A 23,973-nucleotide genomic window follows, 5' to 3' on the forward strand; every position below is an offset into this window, starting at 1 on the left:
GCATTGTGGTACTTAATAAATCCTTAAATTGTGGTATACTGTTAGTGCTTAATAATTATGTTTTGCATTTAAGTACACAGTAGGCACTTCTTAAATTGAATCTATGCCAGTGGATTTCCTATTCTGGTTTGAAAACCCTGAAAAACTGAGCTCCACTTTCTCACTGGTTGTTAAGAAACTCTCCCATGTGATTCATTTACATGTTTAAAACCAATGATCCATCGTCCAGTGAGAGAGAGCCTTGTGCATGGCCAGTGAAACTCAAACAAAGACAGAACTGGTGTTGAAACACCCCCTAGTCTGGGAAGCAGGGCCTAAGTAGCGCTACCGGGACCTATCTCAGCTGTCCAAGCTGTCTGGGAAAACAAAAGGAGCTCAGGGAAATACCCTTCAAGGAATGCCTGCTTCTGGGAAAAGCCAGGATCAGGAAGGAAGGGAAGGAACACACATTAGCTCTCCATCACTGCTGCAGCACCCCTGTCCTGGGCGGCCCTGTAGCTTACAACTGCTTAGGCTCTGTAAGCTGAGATGATGTCATAGCAACTCTGACTTTCCCACTGAAACAATGGGTCGGAGGAGAGGGGACACTTTGTTCCTGACGAAGGACTAGGCACTCCTCAATTTTCTCTAGTCATGGCCACACACACCCTGTTTAGTCCACTAACAGTGACTGAGCACTGCAGTACAGAACTTTCTGAAGTGGCTAAAGGAGCCTCAGCTCCCTTCTGGGGGGAAGAAGAGAAAAGCACTTTAGGGGCAGCTAGGTGGCACACTGGATAGAGCACTGGCCCTGGAGTCTGGAGGACCTGAGTTCAAATCCGGCCTCAGACACTTAACACTTACTAGCTGTGTGATCCTGGGCAAGTCACTTAACCCCAACTGCCTCACAAAAAAAGAAAGCACTTTAACAGTACTTACTATATGTCAGGAACATGATAGGTGCTATGCAAATGTGCTAAGTCCTTTATAAATCATCATTCCATTTGATCTGTAGACTACTCTGAGGCTGAAAAATTATTTTTGGATATACTGATTCCCATTCCCTCTTTTGACTGCAGGAAATCAAAATGTAAAGATACATTAAAAAAAATTCAGAAGCACTCAGGATCATGAGTTGAAGGGGATGTATGTTTGAGGTCGATCTATCCAATCCCTTCATTTTCCAGATGAGGAAATCGAGGCTAAGAGAATTAAGAGATTTGCCCAAGCTCATGAGGCTAATAATTGGCAGAGACAGGATTTGAACTCAGTTCTTTTGACTTCAGATTTAGAACTGTACCAATCTCCCTTCTTGTGGAAAATGCTTCAAGTCATTCCCTTGGAAGTCTATGCACATAGTAAAATGATGCTGTCACTGCTCAGGATACTTTGGGATCTCGTTTAGAAATGCCTTTGGATACAGTTTAGCAGTCAGAGGTCAGAATGTGTTTTCATACTTAGTAAATTAAGACACTTCTCCTTGTTACGATCCCTGGAGGCATTCCACAGAGGAGGCTGTTCAGTCATTTGGGAAATGTTTAGTCTGGAGGAGATAAGACTTGGGGACGGGGTGAGATGACAGAAAGCCATCTCAAGTATCTGAAGGGATATCATGTGTAAGAGGGATTGGAATCGTTCTTGCTCTTGGAGGGCAGCAGCAAAGAATGAGTCAAAGTTGCAAAGAGGCAAAAGAAAGTTTGATGTCACCAAAAACTTTACTAACAATTTGTTGTTGGTCACTCTTTTCAGTTGTGTTCTGGTTTTGGGGGTTTTCTTGGCAAAAATACCGGAGTGGTTTGTCATTGCCCTCTCAAGCTCATTTTACAGATGAGGAAACTGAGGCAAGAGGGGTTACGTCACTTGCCCAGGGTCACGGAGCTAGTAAGTGTCTGAGGATAGATCTGAGCTCAAGTTTTTCTGACTCCAGACCCAGTGCTCTATGCACTGCAGCATCACCTAGCTGCCCTAGATGTCCTCATGGGCTGCCCTGGGGGTGGGTTCCTTCTTTTTTTTTTTTTTTTTTTTTTGCAGGCAATGGGGGTTAAGTGACTTGCCCAGGGTCACACAGCTAGTAAGTGTCAAGTGTCTGAGGCCGCATTTGAACTCAGGTACTCCTGAATCCAGGGCCGGTGCTTTAACCACTGCGCCATCTAGCTGCCCCCAAGTGGGTTCCTTCTTACTGGAGGTCTTCTCCTGGAAGCTGAATGACCAATAGTGGGGATATTCCAGACGGGGTCTTGGTCATGAAAAGGGTCGATGAGATGAGCTCTGAGCTTCCTTCCATTCCATGATTCTTTGAAGGGTGAAGTAGTGTCCCATGATAGGGTTTAAGAACTTGATTCAAGGACATCAGGGGCCTGAGAGTCCAGGTTGCTGACCTCTCTATTTCTTTTTTGTTTTTAATTTCTTTTATTTTTTTTAGTGAGGGAATTGGGGTTAAGTGATTTGCCCAGGGTCACACAGCTAGTAAGTATGTTAAGTGTCTGAGGCTGGATTTGAACTCAGGTACTCCTGACTCCAAGGCTAGTGCTCTATCCACTGCGCCATCTAGCTGCCCCTTTATTTTCAAACAGAAAGGTGTTTCTGGCTGCACCTCATCAGTCCTGTTAGCCTCCCCTTAGGACCTGATTTTAAACAAGCCTCACCTGTCTTTAAAAGGCATGTGCCTACTTGTTACTCAAGTCATTATTTCCTCCTCTAATCCCTGACCTCACTGTGGCTTCACAATTTGGAAAAAAAAAAAAAGATTCAAAGTTGTGGCTTGAATGGGATATCAAGGATTCTCAGTTTGATCCTGAAAATACAAAATCACAATTTTTTCATCTTAGCTACGGGGCTTGCACATTGCCTTTAAATGGAATTATGGGATCCTTGTATGGACAGGGACTTCTCCTTTAACCAGCTCTTTCTGAAGGGAGTAGAAATGAATTATGTTGTTTTGAAAAAATGAATAAGGGAGGTAGATATAACAGAAAGACCAATTAAAGGAAGGCAAGAGAGCCACAAAACATCTTCAGCTCTGCCACTACAGTTTGGTGATGCAGGGCAGTTATTAGCACTCTCCAAGCCTTTGTTTCCTGATAAGAAACATGGTGAATTTAAGGTTCCTTCTGCTTCTAAATCAAGAATTCTGTAACCCTAAACAGTCAAATCCCATATAGCAATCAATCGATTAGCAAGCATACATTAAGAGCTTACTATGTGCCAGGACCAATAGAGGCACTTTCTAGGAATCTGTATCAAAACAACTTACATATCCACATGGATACAGTCCTTTAAAGTAGTCCCCCCTTGGGAGGACTATCCACTTGTTCAAATTTTACTCTGTTCAAAATGTTTTGGGAACTAACTCCCTTTTTGAATGGATCTCAAAGGGGCTTGTGTGTTTCTCTATTCTAATCTTACTGTGTGACCCTGGGCAAGTCACTTCACCCTGCTTGCCTCAGTTTCCTCATCTGTAAAATGACATGGAGAAGGAGACAGCAAACTGCTCCAGGATCTTTGCCAAGAAAACCCAAATGGGGTTATGGAGAGTCAAAGATTGAACCGACTCAGCAAGAACTTGTCTCCTGCTAGCTCAGCTTGCTTTTCCTTCTGCTGATAAAAACAAGGACCACGTAGAATCTGGCCACAGCTGAGAGCTCTGGGTGGGAGAGATGAATATAAAGGGGTGCCTGGGCATGACCCAGGTGAGGGGACAGAAGGCTTGAAAACAGCAGGAAGGAGACTGACTGATCTAGGTCCAAATGTGTGTCGCTACTTGCACCTTGGGAGAGAAGGTTCTGACTGCCTGGGCCTGGGAATCAGCTCAGGACCTCTCACCTGAATTACAGAGGGATGACAGGCTCCAAGCTTCACCCAGGGAACATTCTGCCCCAAAGCATCCCTAGCCCTCTGTTTCAGAGCTGCACAAACAGGGCAGGCAAAGATAAGCAGGACAGGAGGAAAAGAAATCCCGCTCCAGGACAGTAGTGATGGAAGGGGACATCTCAGTGGAAATAATTCCCAGATTCTGGAGAAACTGACTTATTCCAAAGAGCAACTGGAAGAAAAGAGTAACTCAGTGAGCTGACAGACCAACCATGCATCTGGCTGGCCTGCAAACACCTGGAGCACACTACTCAGATCCATGCTGCAGGGAAGGGAGCCAGGATGGGCCATACCCATGACCCTTCCTAGGAGGAAATAACAAAACTAGGAAGAGGTATCATCTTCTTTGACGTCCCCAACTTTAAGGAACCTCAACGACCCAACTGAGTCAATGAGCTCCCATAAAGAGGAAGGCCCTCCATTCTTTTTTTTTTTTTTTTTTTTGGTGGGGCAATGAGGGTTAAGTGACTTGCCCAGGGTCACACAGCTAGTAAGTGTCAAGTGTCTGAGGCCACATTTAAACTCAGGTCCTCCTGAATCCAGGGATGATGCTTTATCCACTGTACCACCTAGCTGCCCCCTCTTAACCTTTTTTTTGTGACCTGGGGTCCTTGGACCTTCTGCTGAGGCCGATGGATATCGTTCTCACAATGATGCTTTTAAAGGCATGAATGGTTCATAGTATTCTAGATTCTGCCCTAGAAGTGAACTTAGAACTGAGGAAGTTGGATTGAAGCCTTGTGTCTTCCTGACTCCATGTCCAGTGTTCTTTCCATCTTTCCATGATAAAAAGAACACAAGATCTCCTCCTTCCTGCCTCCCCCACCACACAAATACACACACTCAGTCATATACAAATTCCCCCAACCCACTCAAGATAACATGACACCTATTAAAGTATGAGTGAAGGGACTTTCCTGATTCCTGATGGTAATTAAGCAGTGCTTTTCTTTGTCAATGAAAGATCCTGTGGCTGTGGTGATAAAACTAGCACAAAACTGAATCAGACACTTGGACTTGATCTCTGAGGTCCCTTTTGGCTCTAATGCTAAGATCTCAGGAGCCTCTGGATTGTGGATACCGAATCAAAATGGTTTTCTTCCATCTACTCTGCATTTCCTATCTCGCTGTGGATGCCGGTATCTCCCATTAGAATGAAAGCTCCCTGAGGGCAGGGACTGTTTTCACTTTTTCATTGTGTTTCCAATGTCTACACCAGCACCTGACACATGGTGAATGCTTCCTGACTGATTGCTAGCAAAGTAGAATCCTTGGCAGATATGATACAGATATAAATTCTCTTTTTTCTACAGAACAGGAAGAAACTCAAGCCCAACACAAATCTCCTTGCTAGTTTCTAAGTGACTTTGAGGGAGGATTTGAACCCTCTACATTCAAAGGGGTTAAAGAACGAGCAGAAGGGCTGGGCCACCACCACAAATCTGAAAGACATCTAGTTCGGGGGGGGGGGGGGGGCATCGGTGTCTTTTCTCATTAGGCTCCCCTCAACTGTGTGGCAGGTTATTTCTATCATTATAATGCTGCTGATGCTGAGCAGCAACTGAACTGTGTTCTTCCAAGGAGAGGCAGGAATGGGGAAAGCCTTTCTTCTAATCCCCAGGTTAGGAGGATTCTGAAATGAGCACCGCCTTTGCATTAAGGCAGCTTCTGTATGCACAGATGGCCCACAGTGGCAAGGCAAGTAACAATGACATTCCTACAGCACTCTAAAGGTGGTTTATGAAGGGCTTTTGGATTTACTTGAATCTCCCGATGACCCTGTCAAGGAGCTATTGTTCCCATTTTGTAGATGAGGAAACAGAGATTCTTTGAGGTTAAACAAACAGCCTCATTTTTCTCATCTGTAAAGTTAGAAGTTTGGACTAGATGTGTTTTGTTTTGTTTTGCTTTTAATTTGCAGCTTTTATTTAATTTTTTTAGTTATAAAAATTAAGTTTACTAAACTTACTAAGAAAACATTGAAGTATTTAATTTGTCAGACAATTTCTCACCAAAATGGTTACAATTCTATTATTATTACTATTATTATGAATCTCTAGCTTTTAGCATAATGTTTAGAACATAGTAGGCGTTTAATTAATCCCTAATGGTCAGGAAAATAATTTTTACTTATGCATTTGAACCTCTGGACAAATGCAGACAAATCACAGACTCAGAGAATCGTCAGTGGGAAGGACCCCCAGAGAGAGGTCAGTCTTGATGCCACACTTTAGGAAGTGGGTGGAGAAGGGATGGCCAATTAGGTGGTAAAGGTTCTAGAACTTGTAGCCACATGTGCAAATCAGAAAGAGATAAACTGAGGATAGGAAGCAGGAAAAATTGAGAGCTGCCCCAAAGTAGAGTGGGCTGTCCCAGGAAGTTCTGAATTCTCCCTTACTTAGAATCTTCAGGGCAAGGCTGGATGGCCTTGGAGGTTCCTTTCAACTTAAAATTTTTTTTGTTTGGTGAATTTAACTAATCACAGATCCAGTGCTGGGAGGAATCTCAGAGTCTGAGTCCAAATCAGTCACTTTATAGACAGGGAAAGTCAGACCCAGAGAGGGAAAGAAATGATTTGTCTAATGTCACACAGGAGATAAGTGGCAGAACCAGGATTTGAACTCAGGTCAATTAACGAGTATTTTTTAAAAAGAATTACATTCTCAAAAATTGATTTTTATTCATATGTGTTCCTTTTACATCACCTAGATTTCTCCCTGGATCTCTCCCTTTTCCTTCAAGAGCTATCCCTTAAAACAAAGACTTTTTTTTCCCAGATGAAAATGAATAATCTTTTCCAATCAGAGAGCGGCTTGAGAAACCACCAGTTCCAGCCCATTTTTTTTTTTAGAGAAGAAGTTGAATTATGTGGCCATGCAGTGACATGGCCAACGTCACTGGGTGAATAGGGGCATCATGCACAGAGAGAACAAAGGCAGCATTCATCTCTGAGGAGCAAGGTTCTGTCTACACCATGCTGTCAGGATGGAGAAACCACACAAACAGATGCGGGGATGTTTTCATAAATTGTCAACTAAACCCCATTAATCTCGTCTCTTCCAAATGAGGTGCCTTGTATTATGAATGGAAGGTATTTGGGAAACGATCCATTGCCCAGTGAATGAATACGGTGACTAATTACCAAAGAGCAATACTTTTTCTAATCTTTTGTTTAAACTATACTGGCATTTATTATAAAAAGATGCTCCTGAGAGAACTTTCATTTTTAATACATGCAGGAGCTGTCAGAGGAAATGCTAGTTACTCTATAAATAAAATGCATTCATTAAAGTAAATGAGCAAAACCTAACTCCTGGGCATGGTTGTAAAGGTAAGACTGAGGAGTGAGGCTGACAGCTCTCCATTTTTCAAAGATTCCTTTGGCCCCAACAAATCGGCAGGAGCCACTCAGGGTTGCTAGCCCCATTGTATGGATGTGCAGATCATCCTCCTTGACTAGAATATGAGCTTCTTGAGGGCAGGCACTGTTTTCACATTTGGCTTTGTGTCTCCAGGGTTTAACCTAGTACCTTTCACATAGTAAGCCCTTAACAAAGGCTTGTTGATTGTCTGATGGAGAAAGGATGTCAAACAGCTGCAGCTGTAGACATATCCCTGGACTTGACTGAAGGTTTTAATTTTCTTCCAGACCATAGAATTGGAGATTTAGGTCTGGGAGGGAGAGTAGATATTATCTAATCCAGCAATTCCCAAAGTGTAGTTCTTGGACTCTTGGGGTTCCCTGAGGTCAAAACTATTTTAATAATATTCCTAAGATAGTACTTGGTTATTAAAATGCTCTTTCCTTATCCAATGCCAGATCTGCATGAGGTCAGGTTTCTTCATTTATTTCAACAACATATATCAAGAAATTGAATTCAGGAGCAGATATGAGACTCTAGTTGTCTTCTATCAAGCCGGACATTAAAGAGGCTTGTGAAAATTTGTAAAATGAAGCCATTCTCACTATTTTTTGTTCTGTTTGGGAATATAGTTATTTTTCTCATGAAATATTATTTATATTAATATGTGATGGGTTTTATTGCTATTCCAAATAAATTAACACATATTTTTGACATTTGTTTTGATTTCAAATACAGGAAATATCAATAGATAAAACCCATGTAACCAAAGTTCTTTGATTTTCTGAATATTTTTTAGGAGCATAATTGAGTCCAGACCAAAAAGTGTGAGAGCTGATGAGCTAGTCCAACTACCTCATTTTACAGATAAGGAAACTGAGGCTCAGTGGGATTGAGCGACTCTGCCAAAGTTAGCACAGTCTTGAAGCTAGAATTTGAACCGAGGTCCTTATGTTTAAAACTGATAGATGCGATGTGATAGCGTCACCTTAGGGATGCGATATGACTTTGCTTCTGTCTGGGTGGTTGGCATGTGGATGATGTGGGATGGGATTTAGAAATGTCTTTTCTGTTTCTGCAAACAAGGAATGAAGAAAGAATCTACACCTTTGATGACGAGATGAAGGCACGCCAATCTCCAGCAAAATATCACAGATTCTCCCTATGAAAGAAAACACGCTCGCTCTCCTAGGACGAGCATTTGGTGCCTCCCTTTTCAAAAGGCTAATGCATTCTTACATCGAAGATTCAAACCGCTTCTTCAACATGTACAGTAACAATCCACCTGACTCATCTACTGTGCAGGAGAATTCTAAGATCACAGAGAGAATAAATTTAGCCAGATGGTGACAGCTGGTTGGTGTTTCCATTATGTCAAGGATGATCACACACATGTTGGGGCCCCAAAGCGAAGAGTCCGATTCGTAGTTCCAAGCACTGGGGAACAGATGATTACTATGGGGCTTTGGGAGATGCATTCGATGTCCTTATATACATTGGTGAACTTGTGAGATGATGACATTCTCACACCCTCACTGCCTGTGCATATCCTGCCCACGGCACCATAGCTGTACAGCTGGGAGGGGCATTATAAATCATTGAGTCTAGCAATCCTCAATTTACAAATAAGGAAATGGAACTAGAGAGGGATGAAGTGACTTGCTCAGGGTCTCACAGCTAGTAAGTGTCTGAGGCTCAGACAGTGTTTGAACTCAGGACTTCTTGAACCCAGACCCAGAGCTCTTTCTACTGCTCCACTAGCCGCCTCCTCGGTTCTGGATCGTGCCGCCTTATGATGGAGATCCATGTCTTAGTAATGTTTATATGCCCTGGCAGAGGGTATTGAACATAACAGGCCTTCCAGAAATGTCACGAATGAATGAATGAATGAATGAATGAATGAATGAATGAATGAATGTTTTATCCTGTCTCTGAGGCATAAGCTAAATTATCTAATGGAAAGGTTTTGACTCATGCATAAAATATTTCTTTTTGGATGTTATTCAAGATCTAGAAGAGAATTCATGCTTAGTCACAATGAGCTGCAGAATGAACGTCAGGAAGGACTTTAGAGATGCAGAAAAGAAGAGAAAGGTGTGAGCATTTATTAAGCACCTATGATGTACCAGGCACTGGGCTAGGCCCTTTACAGACGCAATCTCATTTGGCCTCATAAATTTTGAGCCACTGTGCATCTTAAGAGATCATCTCGACCCAGCGCATCACTTTGCAGATGAATAAACTGAGGCCTGGCCAGGTTCAGTGACTGGACCAAGGTCATACAGGGACAAGATAATAAATAGGGCAGGGATGTGGATTCAAGGCTCTGTGTGGGTGAGCGTGATGAAAACAACTGCTAATCTAGGCCCTTAGGGGGGTGCCAACGTGAAGCGGCCCCTTCTTTCCCTAGTAGCGGGGAGAAGATACAGGTTTGAGTCATCATAGGACACATAGCAAAGGAGGCAATGAGGGAGGGCTTCATGGAAGCAATGGCATCTAATGGTATGGACCTTTGGCCACTAGGGGGCACCACATTGCAAGAGCTTTAGGCCTGTTGTCAGGGAGACCTGAGTGCAAAGACAGCCCCAGACAAACTTACTAGCTGTGTGACTCTGCGCAAGTCACCTAACCTCGTCTGCCTCGGTTCTTCATCTGTAAAATGGGGATAATAATAGTACCCACCTCCCAGGGCAGCTGTGAGGATAAAATGAAGTAATACTGTTTATAAAGTGTTTTGCGAACCTTAAAGTGATATAAATGCTAGCCATGTTTCTTATTAAATCTGATAAGTGGAATTGACATAGGAACAAAATTTAAGACAGAGCAAATGGCATAAGAATGAGAGCCCCCCCAAAAAGTTGAAAAATAAAAAACCAAACAAATAGAAAATGAAGCCAAGATTTTGCTTAAAAACAAAGAGAGACAGACAGACAGACAGACAGACAGACAGACAGACAGACAGACAGACAGAGACAGACGGACTGGCAGACAGACAGACAGACAGACAGAGACAGACAGACAGACAGACAGACAGAGATGTCTTGGATCACAGAAGTAGACTTGGGCCTGGGAGGATGTGTCATCTGACCCCTTCAATTTGCAGACAGGGAAATGGAGGTCCAGAAAGTGATGTGACGGGGCAGCTAGATGGCGCAGTAGTTAAAGCACTGGCCCTGGATTCAGGAGGACCTGAGTTCAAAGCCAGCCTCAGACACTTGACACTTACTAGCTGTGTGACCCTGGGCAAGTCACTTAACCCCCATTGCCCCGCAAAAAAAAAAAAAAAGAAAGTGATGTGACTCATTCCCATAAGTAGCAAGTATAAGAAGCAAGGCTGAAACCTTGGGAACCTAACTCTAGAACCAATGCTGAATCTACTGCACCAAGATACTGTGTCATTCCGATATTCTGTCCCTGTTGCCTCTGGACAGGACTTGGTTAGGAAAGTTGTTTTCCTATCTCGACTTCTCTAATCATCCCACATGCAACATAACCTCCAGAGAAGTAGCCAGCCCAGAAAGCCGTCACTGCAGATCTCCCAAGAAATACTCAATGATCCGGGGTTCTGGGAAATGTCATTTTCTAGCAGTGTAAGAAAGATGTTGAAAGGAGGCAGCTAGGTGGCGCCACAGTGCACAGAGTGCTGGGCTTGGAATCAGGAAGACTCATCTTCTTGAGTTCAAATCCAGTCTTGGACACTTACTAGCTGTGAGACCCTGGGCAAGTCACTAAACCACTGTTTGCTTCAGTTTCCCCATCTGTAAAATAAGATGGTGAACGAAATGGCAATCCACTCCAGTATCTTTGCCAAGAAAACCCCAAATTAGGTCAGGGAGAGTTGGACACAACTGAAACAACTCAACAACAAACATAAAGGTTGATGATGGTGTGTAGACAACAGATGAGTTCAAGAATGACAGGTCTCAGGGCACCTGCCCTCCCAAGTGGTCCAGGGCTTCAGGTGACACCACAGGGCCTGGGCTATCTTCTGTTCCTGTCAATGGCAGGTGTCGTTCCCTCCTTCACAGGACGACTCCTTTTTCCTCTCAGGCGCCTCTCTTATCTTTCCTTTCCTGCTCCTCCCTGACACTGTTTATTTGCTCCACTAAATCAGACACAGAGCTCCCTGCTAAAACAGTGTGAACAGGATTTTCACAGGTCCGTGAGATCTTCCCAGGGAGGGATTATGGGAAGAGGGAGAGCAAAGAGTCCCCTGAAAAATGATCCACAGAGGGTCTTCTAAAGTGCCCCGTTCACTTTCAAACTTTTATAATTTGGGTTGTGGGTCTGAGAGAAGCCATCTGGGATGGCAGCCCAGAGTAAATTCTTTTAAGATTCTGGTGATGACATGACACAGGTGGCACTGAGGACTTCTCAGTAGGGCACGGGGGATGGCGTTGGGGTCTCAGGGCTGCTGTGAGTTTGGAGTCACAGGATTTGGAGATGGTCATCCAGGCCAGCCCCCTCCAGAGGGATCATGGATTTACAATGGATTTCAATGTCTATTTTACGTGGATTTGCAAGGTCACGGATTCACAAATTTGGCTCTGGGAAGCCCCTTCAAGGACCATCAAATCCAAGCCCCTTGTTTTACATATCAGGAAACTGAGACCCAGAGAGATGTATAGTCCAGGATCACAGATTAGAGTTAAACCTTTCAGGTCACTGACCCCAACTTCCTTAATTTATAGAGAAGGAAACTGAAGCTCGGGGAGGTTAAGAAATTTTCCCAGGGTCACTCACTCAAGTAGGATTAGAACCTACATCTTCCTGACTCCAAGTCCAGTGCTCTATCCATGATACTGCCAAGGAAGGTGGATTCAAATTGGGCCTCTAACACTTGTGGGGTAATCACGGGAAAGTTTCAAAATCTTTTCCCCTGGAGTCGGTCAATGAGCATTTTATTAAGCACTTACTATGACCTGTATTTATTAAGCATTTACTATGACCTGCATTTATTAAGCACTTACTATGACCTGCATTTATTAAGCACTTACTATGCTCTGCATTTATTAAGCACTTACTATGCTCTGCATTTATTAAGCACTTACTATGACCTGCATTTATTAAGCACTTACTATGCTCTGCATTTATTAAGCACTTACTATGCTCTGCATTTATTAAGCACTTACTATGACCTACAAAACACAGATGAGCATGCACACAGCACCAGCCTCCCAGGGCCATTGTGGGACTCCAAGGACAAAATGTCTGGAAAATGCCTGACAAACCTTCAAGCTTCCTAAAGATGTAATTATTATTGTTTTTACCCAGGGTCCTTTTTGCTCTATGGCCCACAGGCCTGCCACTTCGGGTGGTTCCTATGAATATTATCCAGGACAGGAATATACTTCCTTGATTGGGGGGAGGTGCCCCAGCTTCATCTACATATAAACATTAGTCCCCACCTGATACTGCTTGAAGAGAGATTCTCAATCTTAAAAACTGGAAGGGATTTACCAAAAAGGCATAGACGATGCTTATGAGTCTTTTATGAATTTTTAAATCAAGTTGTTGCATATCTTAATTGATTAGAAAAGGAATCCTGGCCAGTTTTATTTGAGCCGTATATAGTCAACAAGGATTTCTTTCCCCATCTAAGGCTAAATTAAATCGCTAGTTACTTTAGGGGGGGTGTGTGTGTGTGTGTGTGTGTGTGTGTGTGTTAATTTTTAAACCATGTCTGGTCCTCGCCCACTCTACAAAAATGAGCAGAGCTTTTTATTTTTTGGGTGGGGGGAGGATAATAGAGTATTTTTAAAGGATAAGAATTGAAAGTCCAAGTGTGATGGTCTGACAGCAGTTGCCTCTAATTCTTTGGGTGCCACTGGAGATCTGTAGGAACACATTTCCATGGATTTAATGCTTGGAAAGGAGCCTCTCACTGGCTGTCCAGGCCAACCCAACAGGGCTTACTTCCTGACCAGGTGGAAGGCTCCAAGATAGGAGCTCACTGGTGGGGGCCAAACATGTGACTTCCCTGGGCCTGATTATCATGCAAGTTCTCACTTCTGGTTGCCATGGCATCCTGGGGAGGCCTGGCTCCCACTGACTGCTCACCAAATACCATGGCACACTAGCCTCCCCTCCCTAGATGATGGCCAGTGGCACCCATGGTGGGGATGAAATGCTCAGATCATTTGGAGCATATTTCAGGCACGGGTATGAATTTTTAAAATTTGCTTTAAGGAATATATTTTGTTCTCTGTGAAAAGCAGATTTCCCCTCTAGATCCCTTTCCCCACTTTTTTTTTTTTTTGCCACAGCTGCCAGGCTGGCTGTTGGTGCCAGAGGCAACTGATTAGTTTAAAAAAAAATGCGCTCTCTGGCTTGCTGACATCCATTTGTATTTCACTATGTGACGGCAATAATAATTGCACCTGGCATTGGAACGGAGAACATTTATAAACTTTTAGAGAACTCTTTGTGTCTGTTCAGTTCCCCGCCACAAAGAAGTGGTCAGGGTAGCTGTTTGTCTCCTCATTGAACAGATAATGGGACAAAGACTTGAAGATAGAAATGACTTAGCCAAGGTCACAAAGGGTGATGATGAATTGTGGCCTGTACCTCGATGTCTCTTCATCATCAGATAATTTACGTAGCACATCTCCTTGAAAAGCACAGTAGATAAATCGTGGGACCCGGAGTTGGGAAAACCTGGGTTCAAATCCAGTCTAAGACATTTAAATTGCTGTGTTACCCTGAGCAAGTCTCTTCACTGCTGCCTGCCTCAGTTTCCTCATCTGTAAAATAGGATAATAATAGCACCTCCCTCCCAGGGTTGTTGTGAAGATTTACTGAGATGATATGTGGGGGCAGCTAGGTGGCGCAGTGGATAAAGCACCGGCCCTGGAGTCAGGAGGACCTGAGTTCAAATCCGGCCTCAGACCCTTGACACTTACTAGCTGTGTGACCCTGGGCAAGTCACTTAACCCCAATTGCCTCACCAAAAAAAAAAAAAAAAAAAGAGAGATGATATGTGTAAAGAGCTTTGCAAAGCTTAAGACTCTATAGAAATACCAGATATAATAAGAACTCCACGAAGAATGGAGTTTGAATGTTATTAACCCCACTGTAGGGATGAGGAAATTGAACAACAGCAGAAAGGTGAAATTTTGTGCCTACTTAACTGGCAGATGTTGGCCACTGGAAGACCCACCGACTGTGCAGGTGAACAGGGAGCCCCATTGGGACTGGGAAAAACAAAACAAAATGTTGCTCTCATTTTATAGAGAGGGAAACTGAGATCCAAAGAAGGAAGTAACTTGCCTGAGGTCAGGTGTTCTGACCAGCAGGGTTTGAAGCCAAAAGATTTATCAGGGGAGGACAGTTAACAAGTAGGTGAAAGAGTCAAACTTGAACCCAGGTCTCCTGATTCAGTGATTCTTTTCACTTCACAAAGGTCTTGTGTCTGCTGAAACCTGCCTATTTCAGCAGAATGTAAGGAAAGTTTCTTAACAAACAGAGGTATACCAAAGTGGAAAGGGGGGCACCCACATGGTGCAGGGGAGAGTGTTGGCCCTGGAGTCAGAAAGATGAGTTCCTGAGTTCAAATCCATCCTCAGACACTTACCAGCTGTGTGACCCTGGGAAAGTCACTTAACCCTGTCCGCCTCAGTTTCCTCATCTATAAAATGAGCTGGAGAAGGAAATAGCAAAACATTACAGGATCTTTGCAAAGAAAACCTCAAATGGGGTTGGAGAGGGTCGGACACACTGAAAAATGACTGAATAACAAAAAGTGGAAAGTGTTACTTTGGGAGATAATGGGCTCCTTCCCACAGGTTCTCCTCAGTCAAAAGCTAGAAGAGCACTTCTGGGGAATGATGGGCAGGGCATTCTTGTCCAATCATAAGCTAAGGGGGTCCACTGACTACACACACACATATATATGTGTATGTATGTGTATATATATATATATATATATATATATACATACATATACACACACACACACATACACATTTACAGTGTGTATATATATACATCCATAGACACATACACAGTCTGATAACTATATTTCGATATAATTATTGTCTTTTAAAATCATCTGTATTTTATTTTATGCATTCAAAAATATGCTTCTGAGAAGGGGTCCATAGGCTTCACCAGAATGCCAAAGGGGTCCATAACCAGCACAAAAAGTTAGGAACCCAACTTGTGCTGTGTAAATGCTAATTCTGATGCCGGTATCCCATGAAGCACTGTGCTCAGTGCCACATTCTATGGGTGTCATTGACCAAACAGACAATGTCCAGAAGTAGGCCACCACAACGGCAAAGGGTACAGAAAATCAGGATATATGGAATAAGGGAAAGGAAGGACAGCTTAGGCTATTAGGGTGGCATGAAGGTGTGATAATTATCTTTAACTATCTGAGGTAACTCCTATAGCCTAGGGCTAGCCCCAGAGAACAGAACTAGGACCAGTAGGGAGGTGGAAGTCTCAGCAAAGATTATGTTGTATTCGGAATAACTTTTTAATAATTAGATCTAAACAATGTAAAGTCACAAAACAAACATGTTTCTTAAAATAGCACTTTTAAGTTTACAAATCATTTTCCCATCAGACAGAGAGATTATCCCCGTCTTACAGGTTCAAGTAAAAAAAAGCATTTTCTTAGAGCCTCCTCTGTAAGTGCCAGTCAAGAGGCAGCATGATATTGTAGCCTAGAACCACAGATTCTGAGCTAGAAGGGAACCCGGATGTTAATGAGTCCAAGCCTCTCATTTTACAAATGAGGAAGTCCAGAGAGGTGAAGTAATTTGCCCGGATTTATAGCTAGTGTCTGAGATGGAATTTGAACTCAAGTTTCTTGATTCCAAGTCGAGCACTCAATCTATCTAGAGGGTAAGGAGCTGGCCTTGGAGTCAAGAAGAGATGGATTCAAGTCTCTCCTCTGAGACATACTGGCTGTGGAATCCTGGGTAAGTCGCCTAATGTCTTAGTGTACGGAGGCAACTTTGTAACACTCTCAAGCTGGTGTAAACCTGTGCTGGTGGTGGGTGTTTCCAAAATGTGTTAGGCAGGGCACTGGCCTCAGGGGATTTAGAGGCGTCAGATGACCTTCCCAGGCTCTCCCAGCTGGTCAAGGTCTTGGCCAGATTGGAATCTCTCTCGAATTCCTGCCCAGTGGAGTTCCCACAAAGTTCTCTCTACAAGGACAGCAATGGCTCCCCTGTAAGGCTTATCTGGTGCTTATAATGGTTCAGGCAGAAGGGGGCCAATGGCCTGCCAGGGACATCAAAGAAAGGATTCTGGCCTGGAGTAGGAGGATGTACTCAATGGCTCCCAAGTCTCTTCAAACCCCTGACTTGATGAAGAAGATAGAAGCCTTGGCTCCCGGAGGAAGGGATGCGTATTTTCTAACGCTCTTGCTAAGTGACAGTCGGGGAGGGGGCGGCATCCAACATCACAAAGGAGATGAGTGGGTTTGGAGTTTTTAATTAGAGTGACACAGGTTTTGGGCAGTAAATTATGACTCTCACCGTATGTCGCTGTCTTATTAATGAAGTAGAAAATGCGGAGATGACAAATAAGACGTTACTGTGGCAAAGACCAGAGTCGAAGTCTGCCTAACATGAGTGGGAAATGGAAGAACTGTTTCAGTGACATCAGCTGGTTTTTTGGTTTTGTTTTTTTGCTTATATATTGCTTGTATATCCTCTGGAAGCTTTAAGGCCCAAAGCCCAGGGTCAAACCATGGGCTGGTCCCTGATCCCCGCCTTCGCCTTCCCCTTCCCCACTGTGTTGAAGGGCACACAAAAGGCTGAGGTATCAGTGGAGAACATGAACCCTTCCCTAATCCTGACCCCAAGACTTTAATGAAGCCAGAGCTAGGGTGTGGGAATCACCATCAGGATTTGTGGTTGCCGTTCACACCTTTTTGGGCAGTAGAAGTGTGGGACAATGGAAAAAGGGCTGGATTTAGAGACAGAAGACCTGGGTTCAAATCCCAGCTCTGTCACTATCAATATAGATTTTGGGCAGGTCATATAATAATAGCTAGCATTTATAAAGCACTTTAAGGTCTCAAAAGTGTTTAAACATTATTCACCTGGGAAGTAGTTGCTTTTTTACCCCCATTTTACAGGTAAGGAAACTGAGGCAGGCAGAGGTTAAGTGACTTGCCTAGGGTCACATAGCTAGGAAGGATTTGAATTCAGGTCTTTACACAAAGTCCTGACTCATCAGGGTGTGGAGGTGACTGAGCTCAAAGAATCAGAAGAACTCTTAGTTAGAAGGGACCTCAAGGGCCAGAAAGTTTGATCTTTGAGTGAATAGGGTTCTGCCTCAATATTCCTGAACAATAGTCTTCCTGAAGACCTCCAGTGAGGAGGAACCCCCTACCTCTTGGGGCAGCCCAAGTCCCTAAGAGTTTTCCCTTTCATGGAGGCTCAATCTTCTAGCCTACACCCACAGAGGACCAGCCTTGGCAGAGTCTCCCAGGTTAACAAAGGGAGCCAGTACAGTCCCAGTGACAGACAGGTTCTGTTGTCCAAGTACCATCCTAGAGAGGTGGGGTCCAACCCCTTTATTTCACAACTGAGCAAGCTGAGACACGGAGAGATAAACAGAAGTGCCCAAGGTGACCCAGGAGGCAAGTGGATGAAACTGAAGTCATGAAACAGACAAACCCTCCCCACATAATGGCTTCCCAATTCAGTAGCTTCTTTCCATCCATTTCCCCTATTTGTCTTCTTCCCATTCTCCTCACTGAAAGGGCCAGAGTGGTCTCAAAACCCAGCTAGACTCAGAGGGGCTGAGGGCTCTCCCTTCACCTGGACTAGTTACCCTTTTGTGTGCCTCTGATATATCTAGGTAGACTCTCCTTCTTTGTTCATGCCATCTCTACCTCCTGACTCTCTTCAAAAATGTATCACTTACCTCACTCTGCCATCATTTCTAAAGCATCCCGCATCAGTTGGAGACAAGCAGGCAGCTCCTCTCTCTTCCCTTTCCCTCCCCTCTTGTCCCAAATCTAGAAGCAGAATTGCCTCTGTTTCTCTCTTCCTTGCTTAGTAACACACTTCCTCCTATTCCCCCATCCGTTAAAGGTGATACTCTGGGCTCACATAGAGGATGCCACGGTCAATTCATGTGTTGGTTTAGTGTTTATATTCATTGTGTCTGTGCTGCTCTGCACATGGGCATCCATTTCAGGGTGTCTTTCTAGGAGTGTGAGTTTTCGGGAAGTAGGAACTCTAAGGAGCTATCTATGCACTTTGAATACAACATGGGCTACTGAGTCTGTCTTAGATGGATTCCACTGATGCTGAAGAAGACCTGTCCTCAGCTATTTCCCCCACTACTCCTCAACCCTCCAGTTGATCCATTCACCCTTCCCTTTCAACTACAAATTCAGGTTTGCATATGCTGTTATGTAAAAATGCCTAATTGGCCAGCCACATGGAGTCCTGGGCATGCCGGAGCCACCTGAAAGGTCACTGGGGCTAGGAGGAGTGGATCCATCAGTTAAGCTGCTTCTGGGCATATCCGTGGGTCCTCGACTCTCTCTACCTGCTGTGGCATACCAGAGTCTTAAGAATGGTTTCTGGGGTTTGTCAGGGAGGTGGGGTATGCTGGCCTAAGCCATACTTACTCGGTGAGGTGGGCGAGGTGGCACCTCCTTCTGTCGATGTGGTCGGAGGCTTTGTGTCTGGCACGGGCAGAGGCACAGGCCTGGCCATTGGTGGCGGAGGTGGCGGTGGCAACATTGGGGTGGGAAGGAACGGGTTGTGCACCTTGCCTTGACTGCTACCGTTGGGCTGTGAGGGCGAAAGAAGCAGACATCAGCCATCCACAGCTTCTGATCACAAGAGGATCATTACTTGCCTCCAGTATAAATTATTAAGTGCTCTATACTTAAGGAGCAGTTGAAGCCTTCCATGAGACCATATATACATGAAGGATTACTCTGCTTTGGACTTCAAGGCACTCGACAAAAATATACCCTTAGCCACTCACATCATTGTATTCTAGAACCTTCTCTTTGCATCAGTTTACATGAAATGACATTTGGGGGGTCAGTCTGAATTTTTCATGTAGGCACTTTGGCTGGGGATGCAACCGCTCTGAATAAGGGATCGTCATCACTTCTGATGAGCTAAGCTCTGCAAAGTGCCTGCTAAGTGATTGTACCCTCTCATGGCCACCTACGGAGATGTTCCTTAGGCCCTGGAACTGGAGAAGAGAGGCATGTTTGACTTTGGCATAGAAATCCAGCATTACATTACATTGAACAAATACGTTAACCCTTTCAAAAATCCTTCCCTCCCACGGTCTCTAACAGCAGAAGCAGAAACTTTCAGATTCAGTTGTTGTCCAATTCCTGATAAAGATGGAAGTCGAACTTGGATTCTGGATGCAAATTGTGTAAGGTAAAAGACCCCACAAAGCTCCACTTCTCTGGTGGGATGGTGTTGGGAGGGCTGAACAAAGCACACAGCTCTTTTAAAGGAGAAATTAAAAAAAAAACAACAACAACCTTCCATCACCAAAAAACCAAAAACCAAAACAAAAAAAATACCCTCCACGGCATCAAAAAGAGGCATTTATCAAAAAGCTTTTTGAAATGATCTCCATTTAAGAGGCTAGCTGAGATTGAGAAAATGACTACAATTGGAATTTGAGAGGTACATGAGATGTCAAAGTGCTGAAAACTAGAAAGGGAGGAGGAAAAGAAGAAAGAAAGAATGGAAGAAGGAAAAAGGAAGGAAGGGAAGAAGAAAGGGAAGAAGAAAAAGGACAGAAGGAAAGAGAAAAGGAAAGGAAAGGAAGAAAAAGAAAAAGAAAGAAGCAAAGAAACAGGAAAGAAGGAAGGAAGAAGGGGAAAAGATCAGAAGAAAGAGAAAGTAAAGAAAAAAGGAAGGAAGAAAAAAGGGAAAAAGAAAGGAAGAAAGAGTAAAGAAAGAAGGACAACAAAAGGAAATAAGGAAGAAGGGGGAAAGATCATAAGGGAAAAAAGAAAGAATATGAAGGAGGGAAGAAGGAAAGAAATAAGAAAGGAAATAAAAGGAAGGGAAAATAAATATGGAAAAAAGGACAAAAGGAAAGACAGGACTAGCTAAAGAGAAGTTAGAAAGGAAAAAAGGAAGAGGAAAGAAAGAAGGAAAAATAAAAAAGGACAGAAAGAAAGGACTAAAAGAAAGGAAGGAAGAAAGAGAGAGAGACAAAGAAAGATCATTTACTAGTCAGATATGGTGCTGGGGACCAGATGAGTTTGGACTTCCCAACAAGGCCTTGTTGCTTCTCTAGGTATCAAATGGCTATATTCCACTGAGGAAAGCATCCTGTTTTGAAGCTATAGTGTCAAATCAAAATGGGCCTGGAGAAAATCCCATTATCCCGGGCTTTCATTTTTAAGCTTAAGTAATTCAGCAGAAGCTTTCTCTCCCCCCCCCCCCCCACCCCTTTCCATCCCCGACCCAATTCACTTAGATATTTAGTTGGTGTTTCTGGAAGCCCAGGGTGTCTGACAAACAGAATCCTAGACTGCTTTGCCAGCAAACGCGGACTATTTCAGAGAGGGCTGAAAGTCCATAAGCGAATGCTTTAGGAGAAGCAGGGCACATGAATACACAAGCAAAAGGAAAAAAAAAAGACATTGTATTGATTTGTTGTCTAGACAGAAATGTATCTGCTAACATATCGCTAGACATTAGTCAAAGCCGTCAGTCCTGGCTCAGATGTGCAGAATCAGGTATTTCTGCAGGGGGTGGAGGGGGAGGAGGGGGAGAAGAAGCCAGGAGTGAGGACAGAGTGACTTACGACCGAAATATCCTAAACTGGGCAGAGAGAATTAGGGCTAATCTGTGGGTCTGGGAGCAATCTGGACATGCGGATAAGGTGAAAGCGAAAACCGGGCTCTTGCTTCCATCTTCTGGCTTTTGTCTGAGGAGGCAGCGACCGTCCCTCCCTCCAGAAGAACCCCGACCCGAAAAGCCTCCACCCTATATTTAAAATTTCACTTATCGTCACCTTATCATTTCTGGATTCAAGCAGAATGTTATTTCAATCATGCGATTATTCAGTTTATTTGGGGGTGGGGGGGGAGGGAAGAGACTTGAAAACACTCATTTGAAGCTCTCAAATCCCGGTTAACTTTACACCAAGATAAGTGGGAAAGATAACTGCTTACAGAAATAACAAACTGTAATAAACTTTGCTTTTGGCATCTGGAGTTCATGCAGTGGTCAACTTGATCTTAAGTTCTAGAAAGCTGTACCCCCGCCCCCATCAACTCGGTTGATTCAAAACATCTGTCGCCCTGGTTCCCCCCCACCCCCACCTTAGCCTTTCCAATCACTCCCCCATATAATTCTGAATAAATGATTTGCATTTTTCTATTTTGTTAACCCTTCCAGGAACTGAGGGCAGAATGCAAGAGGTTGACTCATCAGCCCCCAGACCTCGGAAGGTTAGGGAGTTCATCCTTGCTGTGATTTATCTTCCCAAGAACTACAGTTGCAGACTTAACACAAATATCGCTGTGACCAGTTAACTTTCCCACAATCTCGAGTAAACCTGACATCTGACTGGAGTCAGTCGACATGTCCTCAGAGCACAATGGCTCCTGAGAAGAATCTCCGCCCCGCCCCCGCTGCTAGTTTTACATGAAATCAACATTTCCCAAGAAATTGACCAAAAAAAGGGTCCTTACATTGAGGAACCCCACCTGTCCGGCCTGCTGACCAGCATCGGGACAGACAAGTTGGACAAATTCTTTCAGCGTCTCCTGAGGGTGGTAGCGAATCGCCGGGTGTGAGAAGTAGGGCCCAGGCTGCTGGATGATGGGAGATGTCGGGAAATGGAGAGTTGATGGGGTCGCATGTGGACTTGCTGTGGGAAAAGTAAGGAGAGAGAGAGAGAAACCCCAACAATTAAAACAAGGGAGACTATTTTCTTGTCCCCAGCATCCAGACCCCACTTCTCCTCCGTTACCCACAGCGCCCAGAATTCCTTGTGTGACTGATCTGAAAATAAGCCAGTTCTGATGGGGTTTTGCTCCTCTGGGCCCTTTAAGACAACATGGAGTCTGGATTAAGCGAGAATTTCAAGCTGCCTTTGTATTTTCAGTGGACATGAGTTATAAAGGCATTAATAATCCTGGGTGAAACGGAAGATTATTCATTACCTTAAGAGCTTTTTTAATGAAGCAAGCAATAAAAAATGTATCTAGTAGATTAGGTTTGATTTAACTGACATTACAGATGACAAATTCCAGTTTTCACATATGGATCCCCTTTCGTTCTGAACGACCCACAGGCGATAATTCATTCTTAGAGCTCTTGTCCCCCTCTCGGTGAAATTTCGAGGGACTAATTCAGGATGAACTTTTTGGGAAGGATGTAGCACATGATCACGTATTAAAGCTGAGCCATTAGTAGGGGCTGGGGGCGGGGCGGGGGGAGGGAAAGGAGAGGCGGATGAAGGGGTGGGGGTGGGGTCGATACACTCTCTTTGCACTCAAGGCTGACATGTCCTTCTTACAGTCTAAAGTTAAACTCCGAAATGCTCTGTGTCTCAGGGTGGGGACCCATGTGCGGAGGGAAGGAGTGACCCCTGCTGAAATACTGGCCCGATGCCCAGATGCCCACGCAAACTGAGAAGAACTCCCTTCTATACAAACCCTGCTGAATTTCATTTGCACAAGGAGATTCTGTTAGATTAAAGAAACCTATCCAAAATAGGTAATAACTTCTGCCCTTGGTTTAGGAGGAGGATTGAAAAGACTAACTCCAAGGCAAAATAGCGCTTCATGGAAAGTGCTCAGCTCAGTCTCAGGAGGTCACATGCTCCATGAGGGCAGGGGCCAAGTCTGCCATTGGTTAACTCTGGATCTCCACTCTGTACACAGCAAACGCTTAATAAATGCTTTACTGAAGAGAATACAGGATCAAATCGTCTGAACATGGCCTACCTTCCTCCAGGACCGTGACTTATCTTTACAATTTAAGACACTTTATGGCTAAGAAAATCTTTCTCCCAACCCTTCTGAGGCAGGTTACCCAAGCGCTGTTGGACTTTTCACTGATTTGCTGATGAGGAAATTAAAAAGGAAACTGACGCTTAAAGACATCATGTAACCTGCAAGTCAAACATCAGGACCAGGGCTGAAACTTTCTGATTCTGAGACCAATGTTCTTTTTATTACACCATGTTCTTTTCAATCAACCAATCAATGAATCGAGCACTGGAATGGAGTTAGGAAGACTTAGGTTCCAATCCACCTTAGACACCAACTAGCTGTGTGACCTTGGGCAAGTCACTTTAATTCTCTGTGCCTTGGTTTCCTTACCCTAAAAGCAAGAGAATTGAACTCAATGGTCTCAAAGTCGCCTCCCAGCTCTAAATCTATGATTTTATGAACAAGCATTCACTACTCTCTAGCTCTAGTACATGGCCAAGCCCTTCCCCAAATGACAGCTGGTCATTATTCTTCTCATTCCAGTCAAGAGACACCGATTTGGGGCTTCTTTGTATTCCAGACACCATGCTAGGCACTGGGGAGATAAAGATAAAAAAACAATCGATGGAGTTCCTGCCCTCTGAGGGCTCGTGGTCTATGCTCGGAATTTAACTCGTAAGACCTGGCAAACGCCTGTAGAAAGGGACCATTAACATCCCCTGAGGCGGCAGCAAAACCTCCAGGAGGACACTCAAGCGAGGCACTCCCCAAGAATGTAAAAAGCAAAAGTGAGCGGAACCACCGGGAGATGATTCACCCAAGACAAACATCTCGGAAAGAATCGTGGGCTCT

The 23,973-nt window shown here is 44.0% G+C and overlaps 1 protein-coding gene across 9 annotated transcripts in view; it reads right to left on the minus strand.

Annotated features, from left to right (window-relative positions):
* The window catches only part of NFIA (nuclear factor I A), a 708,739-nt gene that overhangs the window by 59,153 nt on the left and 625,613 nt on the right, over nt 1–23,973 (minus strand). For 7 of the 9 annotated variants that reach the window (XM_044005162.1, XM_044005160.1, XM_044005165.1 and 4 more), the window contains 2 exons: nt 21,874–22,052; nt 18,814–18,979 (listed from right to left, as the gene is read on the minus strand). In XM_044005162.1, coding sequence (XP_043861097.1) covers nt 18,814–18,979; nt 21,874–22,052 — 345 coding nt within the window. The remainder of the gene's footprint in view (nt 1–18,813; nt 18,980–21,873; nt 22,053–23,973) is intronic. The other 2 variants (XM_044005161.1, XM_044005167.1) reach the window with 1 other exon arrangement.

Source organism: Dromiciops gliroides, chromosome 4, assembly GCF_019393635.1.
Source record: "Dromiciops gliroides isolate mDroGli1 chromosome 4, mDroGli1.pri, whole genome shotgun sequence".
Lineage (NCBI taxonomy): Eukaryota > Metazoa > Chordata > Mammalia > Microbiotheria > Microbiotheriidae > Dromiciops > Dromiciops gliroides.